The sequence below is a fragment of the Artemia sp. Qi Xiang Cuo genome, chromosome 1, assembly GCF_049724085.1.
Source record: "Artemia sp. Qi Xiang Cuo chromosome 1, ASM4972408v1, whole genome shotgun sequence".
Classification (NCBI taxonomy): Eukaryota; Metazoa; Arthropoda; class Branchiopoda; order Anostraca; family Artemiidae; genus Artemia; species Artemia sp. Qi Xiang Cuo.
In genome coordinates, this window is record NC_142794.1 from 25,291,626 (window position 1) to 25,308,261 (window position 16,636).

General features: G+C 34.4%; 1 protein-coding gene across 1 annotated transcript in view; it reads right to left on the bottom strand.

Moving 5' to 3' along the window:
• Positions 1-16,636, bottom strand: part of kdn (citrate synthase) — a 93,680-nt gene that overhangs the window by 50,854 nt on the left and 26,190 nt on the right. The window contains exon 6 of the mRNA XM_089096040.1: positions 14,521-14,653. Coding sequence (XP_088952166.1) covers positions 14,521-14,653 — 133 coding nt within the window. The remainder of the gene's footprint in view (positions 1-14,520; positions 14,654-16,636) is intronic.

A 16,636-nucleotide genomic window follows, 5' to 3' on the forward strand; every position in this document is an offset into this window, starting at 1 on the left:
ACCTTCAGGTCTTTCGTTTAACGTTTACGTTTGGATTCAGGTCCATTCATATTATTCCGCTATGGTGGCGCTATTTGCAACTTTGATCATGGTCTATAGGTTTCACCCGGCACAGTTTATTGGTCAAAAGTACAATATAGGGCGAACCCATGCCAACCAATGAAATTCATTATCGTTTAACATCTAGACTTGACATTTCGCCAAAGTATGACATTTTAGCGGAGATTTGAATACGATATAAGGAGCAGACGACTTTTGGGAAATAAAAGAAAATAAAAGTATGTCTGTGCTAACTGTGGGAAAAACCATTCAACAACATCTGGTAGCTGCTCAGCCCGCCAACAAAACCGTGAAATCATAAAAATTGCAGTTGCCCAAAACATACCAATGAAAAGAGCAGCTAATGCATACCGGAGTTATGCATATGCACTGAATGAGAAGGCTGTGAAAGAGCAACCCCCCCCCCCTTGAACATAAAAAACACCCTTCAACAGCTTGTGTTATTTGTATCCAAAGTGCCAGAAGTGATAGACATCAAGGAATTATAAATGAAAGATAGTATAGTGAAGTTATGTCAACTTATTCACTCACTGTTCAAAGTTGAAATCAATGTAGTAGAAGTTTGGAATCTAGAAAATAAACCAGAATGAAGTTGCTATCTTTTAACATCCAATCTATTATGAAAGGCAAAAAGGATTTATTAGAGTGCTATTTAGAAAAAGAAAAAATTGATGTTGGATGCTTTCAAGAAACATGGCTACAACCCCAGAATTCGTGGAGACTTAGAAATTATGAATAAGTAATAAGAAAAGATAGAGGAGAACAGTCAAGAGGAGGAACATTAATTTGCATTAAAAAGTCATTAATGTTTCAAAAACTAGATATTGAAGACATCACAAGTTTTAAAATTGAGATGGTAGCTTGCCGAGTATTCCTGGGTAAGAGGGATACAATAGTTATTGTTAATATATATAACCCCAATGGAAATGAGCCACAAACAGAGGACATTTTCAATAAACTGAAAAGTGATTAAAGCCTTTTATTATTACTGGTGACGTTAATGCCCATTCAGATGCCTGGTGTTTATGTGGATCTCATAATCGTAGTGGTATAGATATCCTAAGTGCTCTGGATAAGAATGATGACATTGGCCAAGTGACCCCACTTGGACTTCAAACTAGAAGAAACCCAATTACAGGAGTATTCTCTACCATTGACCTGACATTCTCTGCAGTAGCAATAATCAATCAACTAAATATAAGTTTAACTCCTGAACCAACCTTAACCAGTGATCATGAGCCAGTGATAATTGAGTATAAAGAATCTACACTAAGAAGTCAAACAACACCAACACGCCCTACCTTAAAATTGAAGAAAGTTAACTGGGATTACTTCCAGGACTCAAAATCAGAATTTGAACTTGTTCTAACGACACTACCAGAGACTTCGTCTGGCAGTGACAACATATACCCTGTTTTCTTTAAAAGGTTGACTGATAAATGGAAGGATATTCTGCTACAACTCATCAACAAATTGTGGAAGGAGGGCAATTTCCCTACAATTTGGAAGAATGGCACATCTATCATGATCCCAAACCCAAATAAACCATACAAAGTAGAAAATCATCGTTTTATAACTCTACTCCCAGTTGGAGGTAATATATATGAAAAGCTAGTAAAGGAAAGACTGAGATTTGCAATAGATGAAGATAACTTGTTGCAGGATATTCCGACAGGTTTCTGCAGAGAGAGAAATACAGTAGATAACCTGATCATGATGCAGAGGGACATCATTGATGCATTTGATGATGGCAAAGTAATGATTGTAGTGTTCTTGGATGTTAAAGGAGCTTTTGATAATTTGGTTCACAGACAGATACTACAAGGTTTATCTAAAACAAAAATTAATGGAAATTTGATGAAATTCACACTGAGTTACTTGTCGGATAGAAAAATTGCTGTGACTGTAGGACAAGAAAGATCAAAGGAAATTGAGGTGAAAAGAGGTGTTCCACAAGGCAGTGTTCTTGGACCAGACTATTATAATGTTGGAGAATTTGATATCCCTCTAGAAGACAATAACTGCAAAGGAGGAATCTTTGCAGATGATAATAATACTTGGACAATCCAAAACACAGTGGAAGAAGCAGAAAAAGTTGTCCAAGAAACATTAGACCAAATAGAGTTATGGTCCCTAGGAATAGATATTGATTTTGCACCATCTAAAGCTATGTTGTTCACATCTAAGAGGAATATTAGACCTCCCCAGCTTACTCTATTTGGAGAGGAACTGCTTGTAACCAATCGTCATAAAGTCCTTGGAATACAAATTGATGATAAACTTCAATTTAGTCAACATGTCAAATATCTAAAAGAATCCTGTGCAAAGCGACTGAATTTGATGAATATGCTTTCATGTGGGAAGCATGGTGTCAACATAGTTACAGCAAGACAATTTTATATCAAATACATAAGACCTAAAATTGATTATGGGAGTTTGATATACAGCATTGCCCCAGAATCTACTCTCAGAAAACTTGATACAATACAGAATACAGCTCTAAGATTAACATTTGGAGCTCAACAGAGTACCCCAATTCCTTTTCTCCTGGTTGAGTCTGGAGTGGAGAAACTCAACACAATACGGGAAAAAATGCTTATAGTGTACATGAACCATCTATGGAAAGTAGATTTTAATCACCCAGTTAACAAATTGATAATTAAACCTGGTCTGACCCACACTAGAAATCACCATAGAAAAAGGAAACGTCTGAATCATTTTGAAAAATTTGAAGAACTACTAACTCAGGAAGGTATAGAAGTACCTATTACCCAAATGCAACGTTATGAAAAACCACCAAAAATTCACCCCTGGGATTGGGTTCAGATTGAGTGTCAGATTGGTTACATGGAAAAAATGGAAAATAACCCGCTAATAATGAGATATGAATTCCTTTCAGTTTTGAATAGCAAGTATCAAGAATATGTTGAAATATATACATATGGTTCAAAAATAAATGGTTTAGGAGTGGGTTGTTCAGCAGTGGTTCCAGAATTTAATACAGTGATAACAAAGTCACTAAGTAAAGAATCAACTGTTTTTGAGGCAGAAATAAAAGCAATTGAAAGTGCACTAGAGTGGGTATTGAGGAAAACTAGTGAAAGTGATGAAAACCAATCTAAGTTCCTCATATGCAGTGACTCAGAATCTGCCCTCCAGTCCCTAAAGAATTTTCCAAATAAACCAAATGATGAGGTCCATAAGTGTTATAGTTCTATTCTGAAGATTGTTGAGAAAGGAATAGTGATAAAATTTTTGTAGTGTCCAGCCCATGTGGGGGTGGCGGGTAATGAAAAATCAGACAAATATGAAAAACTAAATGCGCAAAATATGACCCTTACATCCCCTACAGAAACATATAAACAGATTGGAGAGATGGTGAGAAAGATTTACGAAAAACATTTTGAGGAAATGAGGGATAAGAGTAGTAATATAGCTCTTACCCAGAAAAAGAAGCCTGGCTTTGATATGAAAAATTATAGTAGATTAAAAAGAAAATATGGTTGCTTAATGTTCCGTTTTCGGTCGACCCATGTAGGTATTAAGCATAGGTTGTTTATCATAGGCAAAACTGATAGTCCTCAGTGTGATAATTGTAGTGAGATAGAAAGTATTTTCCATTATGTTTTTGAATGTGAGGAGTATGAAAATTTGAGAAAAGAAACGATGAATTTGTGCAAAGAGGAAAATTTAGGAGAATTTTCAGTAGCACTTGCATTAGGAATTTTGATTGATGATGATTTTTTGAAGAATAGGATGACAGACCTGTTCATAGGCGCCCATAAGCTGAATTCCAGGGGGGGGCAAACTTCGTCTAATTGCTACTTTTAATGCTATATAATAGAAATCTCAGAACAAAAATATAAAAATAAGGCAGAATCATTCAGCCAGGGGGGGGGGGGCAAGAGCCCCCCCCACCCTGCCCCCCCATATGGGTGCCCATGGACCTGTTTATTAAGTTTATACAGGAAAGTGGTAGAGAAAAAGATTTTATCTGATGTTGATAGTAATGTAATTGCTGTATTGTCAGTGTTGAAAAAGGGATTGATTTTGTATGTGTAATAGGTTTGACTGATGGTTTTAGCAATGATATATGTCCGTGTTTAAAAAAAAAAAAAAAAAAAAAAAAAAAAAAAACCTGCTATAAAGGAAGATTGTCTGTTATTTTTTATATTGAAGCTAAGTTGTATTAATTATTGCTGTATTGAAAGTATTTGAAGCTAATGGTATTGTGCTGAGAAGGAAGAAAATTAGTCATATTGAAAGAAGTCTCAACTGACATTGCTGTCAAGAGGAGACTCAAATCTCTCAGATCAGAGACTTTTGGGAAAGGTAATATTTTGAAGTAAGATTGAAAAAAAGAAAAAGAAATGAGGGATCAGGAGTTTCTGGTGCCTGGTATTTTTTACTTGTTTAGCTGTAAATGTGAAATGCTTGTTTTAAAATCAAATTGCCAGTTTTTCCCCGTCGCGGATGCTTGCACGATAAAGTTGACTCTAGTAGGCTAGCCATCTTCGGGGTGATCGAAAAACTTTCTTTCTAAAGAAATAAAATTATTTGTTAGACCACACTGCATTTTCATTTACAAAAATTAAAAAGAGAAAAACGGGTTTAATTTAAACAAAGCTTGACCCCACTCAAGAATTACGCTGTGTAAAACTCGAGAACAAACCTAGAACCGGTTTTTCATCTGTCTGTATTCAAAGACAATTAGCTTACGCTCAGTGAAAAACAAGTGGCGAGTGACAGAATACATGAGACTAATATGATTTGGCTATACATTTGCACATTAGGGGGGGGGAGGTAAAGTATTTGGACAACGTGAAATTAGAAAACAATTCTTACTTTATAATATGCAGAATAATTGCAGGTAACACATTTTGCATGCAGACCCGCTATATTTTAACCCCACCCCCTAGTGTGAAAACATATAGCCCAAATTTGTTTCTAAAGCATTATATTTTCATCACGTTTTTGTATTTTTTATTGGGATTAGCCTAACTTTACTTCTTGAGTGGGGCTGCTATAACAGAAAAGTACTAACCAGTTTTTTCTCTCTCGAGTTTTTAACCGAAGAAAACATTTTTCTGCAATTCGAAAATCGTTGGCCCCGCTTCATATAAAGGGGGAGCCCACATTTGGGAACTCAAGCCGTACATTCCACGGTTTTTTTCTGTGAGTCCCCTCATGAAGTCACAAAATCACTCATGTGATTGTAGTTCGTAACATATTTGGCCCTGTTAGCGCGAGGCCCAGTGCGGTCGCACCACTTGCCACCCCCAAAGGACGGCACTGGCTATTGGAGGGGTTGGAATCGAAAGTCCGTACTAGATACTTAAGACCAATAATAATCTAGTATGAAAATAAATTTTGAGTTATCAGATTGTCCAGCTGTAACTGCACGAGTTGATATTTAGTGGAAATAATTTTTTTTAAGTAGGCTTCTTTCGCCGCCTTGAAGTCAGTAGATGAGAGATCTAGTTTTGACCATATTTTGAATCTAATTTTGGCAGCAATCCTTGCACGCTGCTATCATTGCTCGCTAGACGGGCTTTATATCCTCTTTACAGATTCCATACGATAGTGGAATTAGTTGTCTCGCGCAACGTGTAAGTTTTTCACGTTTCATAGAATTTTTTTTACCCTTGTCGCGGGACTATGGGCAATTAGATAGATAAGTGTATTAAAGCTAAAAATACGGCCATGAACACACAACGAGCCCAAATATAATAAACTTACATCGGCAATCATAAAAAGCACAAATATAATGAACTTGCATCGGCCATCATCAAAAAACACTTAAATGAAACATACACTTAAAAACAAGTTTTTTTTTCGACTGAAAGCAAGGAACAGCAATAAAACTTAAAACTAACAGACATTAATCCATATATGTGGGGGAGAGTTGCTGCCCCTTCGTCGGCCCTCTCTCTTTACGCTAAAATTTGACTTTTTGTAATAATTCTTTAAGAAATACTGCTCAAACACAAGGGCCGTTGAAATTTAATAATAAGTGCTTAGCGAGAACTTTAAGACAGCCCCCCCCCCAAATTTTGTATTACTATCTGCTGAAAAAATTGCGCCTAAAAAAATTTAATTTTAACTCAGCATTTAACAAGAGAAATGCGATGCAATTCCTCATTCAATACTCTTTGCGAATATATTAATCACTTCCGCTTGATTATAAAAGAACGATGAATAAGAATTATATTTGAAGTGACGTCATCTTGGCTCGTATCACCCGCTTCATTCGTATCGTTGGCGGTATTGGTCACCCGCTTAAGAATTAACTTGGAATTAGACCCCTCATTTTAAAGTTCTTCATTTTATTTTCTTAAACCTGATATAAATTGAAAATAAGCTAAGTTTTACTCGTTTTAATAAAACAAAAATTTCCAGGTACCTTGTTATTCTACAAATAAACTAAGGCGACGTACTATTTAAGACACCTATTATAATATGCTATTTAACGAACGATTGTGCCATCCACTACCATGCTATCTGGCAAGAGCTGCTGCCGTGATGCGTACGGCATGCACGCATGCCGTACGCCGTAATGCTGCCGTAATGCACGCATTTCTTTGGATCAGCGAACCTGTTTGTGCCCTAAGAATTTAACAAAAACCTCATGAAAGATTCGGCAAAGATTTGTAGTTGAATCGATTAAAAAGTTGATAGCCTTACGCAATACTTTTCCAGTTTTTGTCATTGACTGCTAGCATTACAACTTCAGGAACCCTAGAAAACTTATTTTCAACAGACTCAGATTTGCTACATTCCGAGACACATTTTTGGTGGTTATCAAATGCATAAAAAGGTACATTCTTTCTTAGAAATTTTAGTTTTTCTGTATTTCTACCATCGTCGTCGTTGTTTTGTTTTTTTTGTATAGCCCCGCGAAAATCCTTAGTGAGGCTTGAGATACAGCTTTTGGTGAGGATTTTTGAAAAATCGGCCCAATTGTTGACAAAGTTTATAGTAGTCAAATTTTTTGTGACATGGTTGGCGCACTCGTGTTTTATTACACCCTTTTCATGGGCCACACGCTCTATATTACGTTGATATACCCTTGAATTCCCATCCCCAACAATCGGAGATCTATGCATGGACAAACTAAGTAAAAAACCCTCTACGATCATGTCCTGCTCCATTCCCGAAGAAAACCATTCCATTTAAGACAGTATGGGTGGTCTTGTGGTGACGCCAGGTGCTGATGGCGTGGTAAATGTGTTTCTTAATTACGGTGGCTCTGAGATTAGAAATAAGTTACTGAAGATTATGAATTTGATTTTTCAAAGAATTAGAAGTACCTGGCGATTTTAGGAAAGCCCTAATTAAATCACAGTATAAGAAAGGTAATAAGAGTGAGAGTGGTAATTATAGAGGCAGAGATGTTTGCCAGAGAAATTGCCTACGAATTGTTTTGGGTGCCTGGCTGACTGAACATATTTCAGACAGTAGGCTGTACAATAAGTGTGGTTCAATCCTGCTTTCTAGGGCTATAATGTGAGAAAGGTTGAAATGGCTTGGGCACGTTCTGCGGATGAAGGATGACAGATTACCGAAGATGGTACTTTTCGGCCAACCGTCGGAGCCTAACAGAAAGCATGCTTTCCACGGCTGGGTGGGAGGATGTCGTAAAGAAAGACTTAAGAGAAATGAGAACTTCTTGATAGATTAGGATGCAGGAGGAGCGTGCATAGTTGTGTTGGCCCCAGATTGGTTGGTGCTGTGGTGAGCAGTTAATTGCAGTAGTAGTAACGGTACTTGTGTCTTAAAGCCACCACACTCAAGTTCTCTCGAGATTTTGTATCGCGAAAGAGACAATAACCAGTTTTCATGGTCTTTATACCAGATTAAAAAGAAAAAAAAAATTTTTTAACTGAAAGTAAGGAGCGACATTAAAACTTAAAACGAACAGAAATTATTCCGTATATGAAAGCGGCTGTCCCCTCCTCAACGTCTCGCTCTTTACGCTAAAGTTTTCTATTGTTTAAAAAAATAGAGTTGTGAAAAAAGAGTCAAACTTTAGCGTAAAGAGCGGGACGCTCAGGAGAGGACAGCCCCTTTCATATATGGACTTAGTTCTGTGGGTCTTAAGTTTTAATGTCGCTCCTTACTTTCAGTTAAAAAAAATTGTTTTTTTCTATTTGATTTTTGAACATTTTTTAATTAATACAGGTTTTGATTTTGGCTCACCGTAAAAAAATAATTAAAACAAAATTTGCATATTAATTATACTTTTATATGGTTAAATGACTTTCTCGAAAATTGTTTAATTCTATTTACGAACGGTTTTGTTAGTAATAAATATACGTAACATACGAATTAACATACGTAACCAACTTCTGTATTCATATATTTTCAATATGTATATTAGGGGGTTCGCCCCCTAGTCAATACCTCGCTCTTTATGATAAAGTTCTGATTTTGTTCCAATTCTTTAAAAATGACCCCTTAATCACAAAGGCCGTTAATTAGAATTAAAAGCTCTTATGAATGTACTAAAAAATCTTTGACTTAAAGAGCGAGGTATTGACTAGAGGGCGAACCTAATCATATACGTAATACTTTCTGATCGTTTTAAGTTTTGATGTTGCTCCTTACTTTCAGTTGGAAAACTTTTTTTTAATTTAATTTCTGATCGTTTTTTAAATAATGCTGGGAAATCCGGCACCCCCTTCATAGCAATGTCCCTTCCCCTATGAAAACTTCATCAATGGAAAGATGCTCCCACATAACCCCCTACCCACCCCCCACCCCCCCACTACCAGAAAAAATCCCCCCTGAAAACGTCTGTATACTTCCCAATAACCAATACTATATGTAAACATTGGGTAAAGTTCATAACTTTCAGCCCTCCCACCGGGACTTTGGGAGATTAAGTTATCCTAAAAGACATAGTTTTCATATATTTGACCATTCTGAACAAAATGGCTATCTCAAAATTTTGATCGGGTGACTGCGAAAAGAATGAGCGTGGGAGGGGGCCTAGTTACCCTTAATTTTTTTTGTCACTTAAAAAGAGCACTAGAACTTTTAATATCCGTTTGAATGAGCCCTCTCCCGATATTCTAGGACCACTGGGTCGATACAATCACCCCTGAAAAAAAAAACAACAAATAAACACGCATCCGTGATCTTTCTTCTGGCAAAAAATACAAAATTCTACATTTTTGCAGATAAAAACGAAATCTTTGACAATATTAGTTTCAGCTCTGTGGGAAACTACATTGTAGCTATATTTTAATTAAATATTTAGTTGGTATTTTTTTTAAGTTAGGTCGTATTTAATGTAATGCTAGTCTCGGCGACCCTCTTCCATAATTCTTCGTTGTAGTCTCCATAGTTTTGTTACTGAAGTATTATATTTTCATCATATTTTGGTACATTTCATTATGATTAAACCAACTTCGCTTCTTGAGCATGGTGGTTATAAGACACAAGTACCGTAGTAACAGAGCAAACATATTAATTTGATCTGATTTTGATTTATTTTTCTTCGCTTATATTTGAGTCGTGATGGGTGGTGCTGTAATCAATTTTTCCCCCGCATCGCCAGCCAACCCCAGGAATAGCTTGTTAATGGAAGGGAGGGGAGGGATTGCGGTCAATGTTGTTGGTCACATCTCATGGAAACATCCTAATAAAATAACAGTAGTACTACAAAAGTGGTGGCTATAAGACACAAGTACCGTAGTAACAGAGCAAACATATTAGTTTGATCTTATTTGGATTTAGCTTTCTTCGCTTATATTTGAGTCGTGAGGGGTGGTGCTGTAATCAATTTTTCCCCTGCATCGCCAGCCAACCCCAGGAATGGCTTGTTAATAGAGGGGGGAGGGGGATTGCAGTCAATGTTGTTGGTCACATCTCATGGAAACATCTTAATAAAATAACAGTAGTACTACAAAATTTATTTTTCCCAATATCATGGTAGCTTTTTTAACAATCCACCCACCCTTATATGGTTGCCGGTATAATTCTAGGATATACAAAAAGAATAGAACAAAGAAATTATTACTTCATAGTTGTTGTGATTTGTGATCTATCAGAGTATCATGCTTCCTACTATTGTTACCCTCATATATTGGAATATATTCAAATAATATTTGGTGCTTACGTGTTATAACGACCACACCAAAGATGTGAATGAAACATACCAAACATACCAAAATGAAAACAAAAACATACCAAAATGAAATATACCAAAATGTGAATGAAAATATAAGACTTTAGTAACAAAATTATGGAAAATACAACATAGAATTATGGGAAGCAGGCCGGCCAGAACACATTATATCTAATGCCTAAATTAGCCGCCTCTATATATTAAATATTTAATTAGAATATACCCCCAAAGTAGTTTCTCTCGCTCAATCTAAGCTGATTTTCTCCGATTGAAGACAGAGAACCGGTTTCATTACAGATCAAGAACAAAGTGTTGTTGTTATAACACTTAAGTACCTAATATACTAATCTAGTAATTATATTGAAATCTGAGCAGAAATTGTTTCATCAGGTCAAGAATGTGACACAAAATTTATTCATTTCACTTTTGTTGGTTTGACATTACGAACAAACTGTTGATGGGAAATAAGTGGTAAAAAATCAAACAAACAATATCTACAAAGCTAGTTTCTCAACTGGGACTGTAACCAGTCTAGGCATTAGATCCCATTTTAACAGTAGTGATTAGTATACTAGAAAAAGCGTGAATAGCAAATGTATGAGTATATTTATTTTTTTGCAAGCTAACTTTCAAAAGATTGCCCGTGATTCAGTATTATTTCAAAATAAATGAATTAAGAAGATTCTACCGTTTCCATGCTACATTTTCATTACTTTGTGTGGATTGGTAATAAAGATACATAGATAAACTAATGAAACTTATATAAATAAATTATATTCGGATTTTTTAAACAAATTTGAACAAAACAATATTAAAAGAAATAATTTCTTTTTTTCTATAACCAAAATACATCGAATTGGACATCCAAGATTAGATACTTTTTGAATTGTCTTGAGTTTTGCTTTATATTCTTCTTCCGTTTTTATTTCCCGTGATGAAATTGTTTAAATCACAGAGTCCGATAAATTACAGAGAAGAATATTCCAAAGTAGTCTATTAAGAACTTTGCCTTGTCTTTTTGTCAAACCAACCACCCATAACCACCTACTCTAGAGGCATTACATTCACCCTTCATGACGGATCCGCCTTTATTTCTTTGAATGAGAAATAGCGAAGTAGAGTCCATCTAGCGGTAACAATTAATGCTCTTTCAAGCAAGTTTACATTATTTTTTTTTTACAGAAAATTAAAAGCAATTTAAAAAATCTGGCACGGCAAATAAATAGATCTGAAGTTAATAAAAAATTCCATATTAAAAAAAAAAAAAAAACAAGCAAATTAAAAAAAAAGTAACGCGGTAAATTTATGAAGTTAAATCTCAGCTATCAAATAATACCAAAATTTTTACCTTTCGTCGAGACTTGAAGACGGTGCGCGATCTATTTAAAATCGGCCAAAAACATGCTTGGTAAGCATATACCTTAAACTGTAATTAAATCGCAATTGATTTTCTTAAGTAATAAAATAATCGTAATGAAATCGCAATTGTCTGGTTCTTGTAATTAGTTTGCCAATTGTACCTGGTGAAATGTCAATTGTCCATGAAGCGTGTTATGTTCATAGTTTTTTTCTTAGTGTTTCTTTTTGCTCCCTTGATATGTTTATTCCTCTTTTTTATTATACTTGTTTTTAATTACTTTAAGTATGCAATATCCGATTCCCAGTTCAGTCAGAAATAAAATAAATATCTATACTTATAAATTTCCTTCAGCAACAACTTTGATCCATAAGCAACTGATTAATTTCTCAGTTTTTAAATGAATTAATCTTATTTTCAGATGATGAACTGAGATTAAAATGTTCATTAATATAGGAAAAAACAATCAATCAGATTTTTTTTATTATGAGTATTTTAATTTATTATGTTTTATTTTATATTTTAATTAAATATTTTATTTTATTATGAATTAATCATAACCAACATAACCAACAAACAATTTCCAGTAATCATAACCATTAAACCACATTAACCATCAACAAACATAACCAACAAACATCAAACCCAGGACTTTTCAAGTTAGCTTCAGAATCAAGTAGATTTTTGCTTTGTTTCAGGTTTTTCAATATATTATTCTTTAATACAAATCCCGTTACCGTTATCTAATTTTTTTTTTTTTTATTACTCTTTGTTCTAAAGAATAGATTACAAACATGCTCAAATCATTTCTTTTTCACAAATCACCTTTTCAATTTCTTAGGAGTGATTTGTTCTATTAAATAGAACTGTGGCATTAAAGCAAAATATCAGAAAAGGAATAGTACATCACATATCATACATAGTCGTAAGAGTTAAAAAGTTGCACAGCAACATTAACTACTAGCTGACAAGTCAGAAACAGGAAATATACTCTTATTTCCTTGTCATATTCACTTTCATCTTCAAAAGATGGGCATAGGAGGTTCAAACCTCCTCAAACAACCACACAGCTCAAGCAAGTTGAACTTTATAGTCATGACCCTTTTTCTTTAAAAGATATCAGGAAAATTAGAGAAAATTCATGCAAACAAACATTATGTTGGCGAACTAATCTACAACTTTTCAAGATAAAAGTGTTTAAGAACCTCGCTGAAACTAAAATATATTTTTTAATTTTTTAGATATAATTATTTTTTTATATAATATTTCTTAAATTTGGCATTAACAAAAATACCACAGTAGGAATATCAAATCTCATGTCATATGCAGCAATAAAACTCAAAGAGCTGTAGGGCAACACAACTGCTAGCTGATACAAATGCTAGTTGTCGTAACACAACTCACGTTTTTACTACGCACAACATATATTTGAAATTTAGAAACTTGTCATTTCAGAATGTCCAATTAGCCTCTTACTCGATACATCGAAATCAGAATCAGAATCATGTTGTTATTTTCTTGTATACTCATTTTTATCTTCAAAAGATGGGCAAAGGAGGTTCAAACAAGCTCACAGCTTAAGCAAGTTGAATGTCTCCTTTGTACTCATGATTCTTTCCCCATTAAAGAAGATTCTACTATAATTAGAAAAATTTCAAGCCAACAAATGTTATGTGGTTCAACTAATTTAAAACTTTTCAAGATAAAAGTGTTTAAGAACCTGACTGAAACTAGAGCCTAATTATAAAGCTTTATTTTAAGAAAACCGACTGGTTAATTTATTTTTAAGTATGTTACGTAGTATGTTAAATATATTAGATATTAGAAATTTATAAGTAGCAGTTGGCACTCTCATATTGCAAAAAAAAAAAAATGAATTTTCTAATATATTCATCACATCCTATAGTTTACAAATCCCTTTTTTGATCAGAATTTTAACCATTTTCTTGCAAAATGTTCATGAATTAAGTTATCAAGTATTTTGCAGTAGGTTGCATAGGTTGCATCAAGACATTGCTAATTGTAGACAGAGAAAAACCAAGACAGATAGTCCAAGTAATTGAGAGGCAAATGTTTAAATCGCTTCGGCACGGGTAAATGGCGGGAGTAAGCGTGACTTTTTTATTGGAGACATAGTTGTTTGTTAGTTTGTGGAAAGGCATGCCTTCCAAGAGTCTCAGGAATGTTGACCAAGAATTTAAAACTGACATAGGACCATTAGATTGCCTGTAATGAGAGGCAAACAAGGCATGCCCGCCTATGGTCTTAAGAAGGTTGACCAAAAATTTAGAATTGATCTAGGACCATTAATTTGCTTGAAATAACAGGCAAACAATCGTTTAAAGCCACTTTTAGACTTCAATTTAGGGATTTTCAAAGAATCACCTCTAATTACTAAACATTAACACTAAAAGGACAATAGAGAGACGTCTCAAATTCCCCAGATATTGGGTCGAAGAATCTCCCTCGAGATACTAAAAAACACAGTACACCCTTTTGTGCTTTCGACTTATTGGCCTTGGACTTTAAACTTAAAAATACAACAGAAAATAGCCAAATCATGTGGAAAATTATAGTATAAAACTCTAGGAGCATCAATTTCATCTGTGATTTAATTTTTCCCAGACTAGATCAGTGCGATCAATTCGCGAACACTTATGGGCGGAAAGCAAAATGTATTTTTCAATATGTAGGGGGGGAAGGGTGTTTGTCATTTTTGAACCTTTTCAATGAAAATATCCAAAAAGAAATTTTCCAATGAAAAAACCCTAAAAACGTATTTTCAAAATCCATGGAAGAGGAGGGCAAAAAATATGAAATACGGGCCCCCCTGTCTCCAAAGTGAGGCCACTGGACTGATTGAAAAGATATTTTTTTTAATTTAACTGATTTGACACATCAGAGCTAAAAGTTCGGGTCTTTAAACCAAAATGCATATCAAAAGAACTACTAATCCACAAAAGTCACTTACTTCTTGATTAGCTAAGCCATGAAGAGGTCCAGCCAAGCCATTCATGCCAGCAGCAAATGAGAGGTATGGATCCGACAATGCTGAGCCAACCAAGTGTACCGTGTGAGCACTTACATTACCACCTTCATGGTCACTAAAATATTAAAATTGGAATTAGTTAGTTAAGCCTTAATTAGAATGATCGCATTTGCCTATTCAGGTCTAAACCAAAGGAAGAGCAAAGAATTTTGTTGAGGGTTGGGATGGGGGGCAAAGAGAACAGAAAACTCAACTTTATCTTTCAGAAAATTCTCCTTTTTTTGGAAAACAAACCAAAATTACCAATGTTGCTCGGGAATTTTTTTTAGTGGTTAATTAAATGTTTTTTTTTTATAATGTTCCAGTTTCTTAGGGTTTCCTGATCACTCTGCCACCAGTTGCCTCCATTCCTCCCAAAAAAGCCCTTATACTATATTGACCACAGTTTATAGAATTATCCAGTAAGTTTATCGCAGATCATTTCTGGTCTTCATTCTCGGTGCGAACAAAAAGCTCCTCCCACTTATTTCTGCATTAGCGGGTTAGTGTGTTTTCGTCAATCAATGAGAAATGGTTACAAAGTGCATTGTTCGTAATTGCGAAAAAGCAGAAAAAAACTTGGTGAGCCAGCCAAGTGGTTTGCAAGTGTCCCATCTCACAGGTATGACTTAATTTATATACAAATTATGACCTAATCTATTATTTACATACAGTGGACTCAACTGATCGGCCTATGTAGGATTTTATAAAAAAAGGGGGCTGGGGGTTGATAAAATTTGTGAAAATAAGGATTTTTTTCTTCTTCTAACAACTGGTGGAGTAGGCGTGATGGTTTTAGGGGCGGATCCAGGATTTTTTTAGGGGGGGGGGCGCAAAATAGGTTGATCCGCCAAACTTACGTTAGGAGCAAGTTTAATTAATGCAAACTTGCGTTAATTAGTTAAATTACGCTACTTTAGACGACTATATGGGGGCACCCCTCGCCCCCCCCTGTGGATCTGACACGGGATAATTTATAATTTCTTTTTCAAGTTAGGATTGGTATTTTATGCGTTATTTATTGTATATATAAGACTCCTTTAATTTTAAGTAAATTTTTTAATATGGAATGTGCAGACCTTTCCTGAAATTTAAACAATAAAAACCTCTGTTTGAAAATCTTTGCAATTTGTGAATTTAGATATTGATAAGGGTTCATGATTGAGACCAATTTTAGGACTTGGGTTCTAATTATTGGTTGCTGTGGTAAAAGTTGCCATAATAGCCCTATCCAAGAAAATACCAAACGTCTGTTAAGAAGTGTTTTTCGTAAAATTCTTAGGGAACTTTCAGAAAATTTTATTTCTACTGATCTTAAGTTTAATATGGCCTTTACTTTTCTTTAAAAAAAACTTTTTTTTTCGTAAAGTTCTCGTAGTGTATATATATATATATATATATATATATATATATATATATATATATATATATATATATATATATATATATATATATATATATATATATATATATATATATATATATATATATATATATATATATATATATATAAAATTAGTTCAGATGTTTATAGGAATTACAAGTAGGTTTCGAAGTCTCGAGTTGGTTTCAAAGGCATTTTGAGAAAGTTTCTGCCAAAATACGTGTTCCAGGGTAATTGGACCGCTGATGGCAGATCAAATGAGAGGAGCTGTTTGTACAGGCCGATATAATATATATATATATATATATATATATATATATATATATATATATATATATATATATATATATATAAAATTAGTTCAGATGTTTATAGGAATTACAAGTAGGTTTCGAAGTCTCAAGTTGGTTTCAAAGGCATTTTGAGAAAGTTTCTGCCAAAATACGTGTTCCAGGGTAATTGGACCGCTGATGGCAGATCAAATAAGAGGATGATATATACTATGTATATATGTACGCGCACGTATATATATATATATACATATATATATATATATATATATATATATATATATATATATATATATATCGGCGCGTACAAACAGCTCCTCTCATTTGATCTGCCATCAGCGGTCCAATTACCCTGGAACACGTATTTTGGCAGAAACTTTCTCAA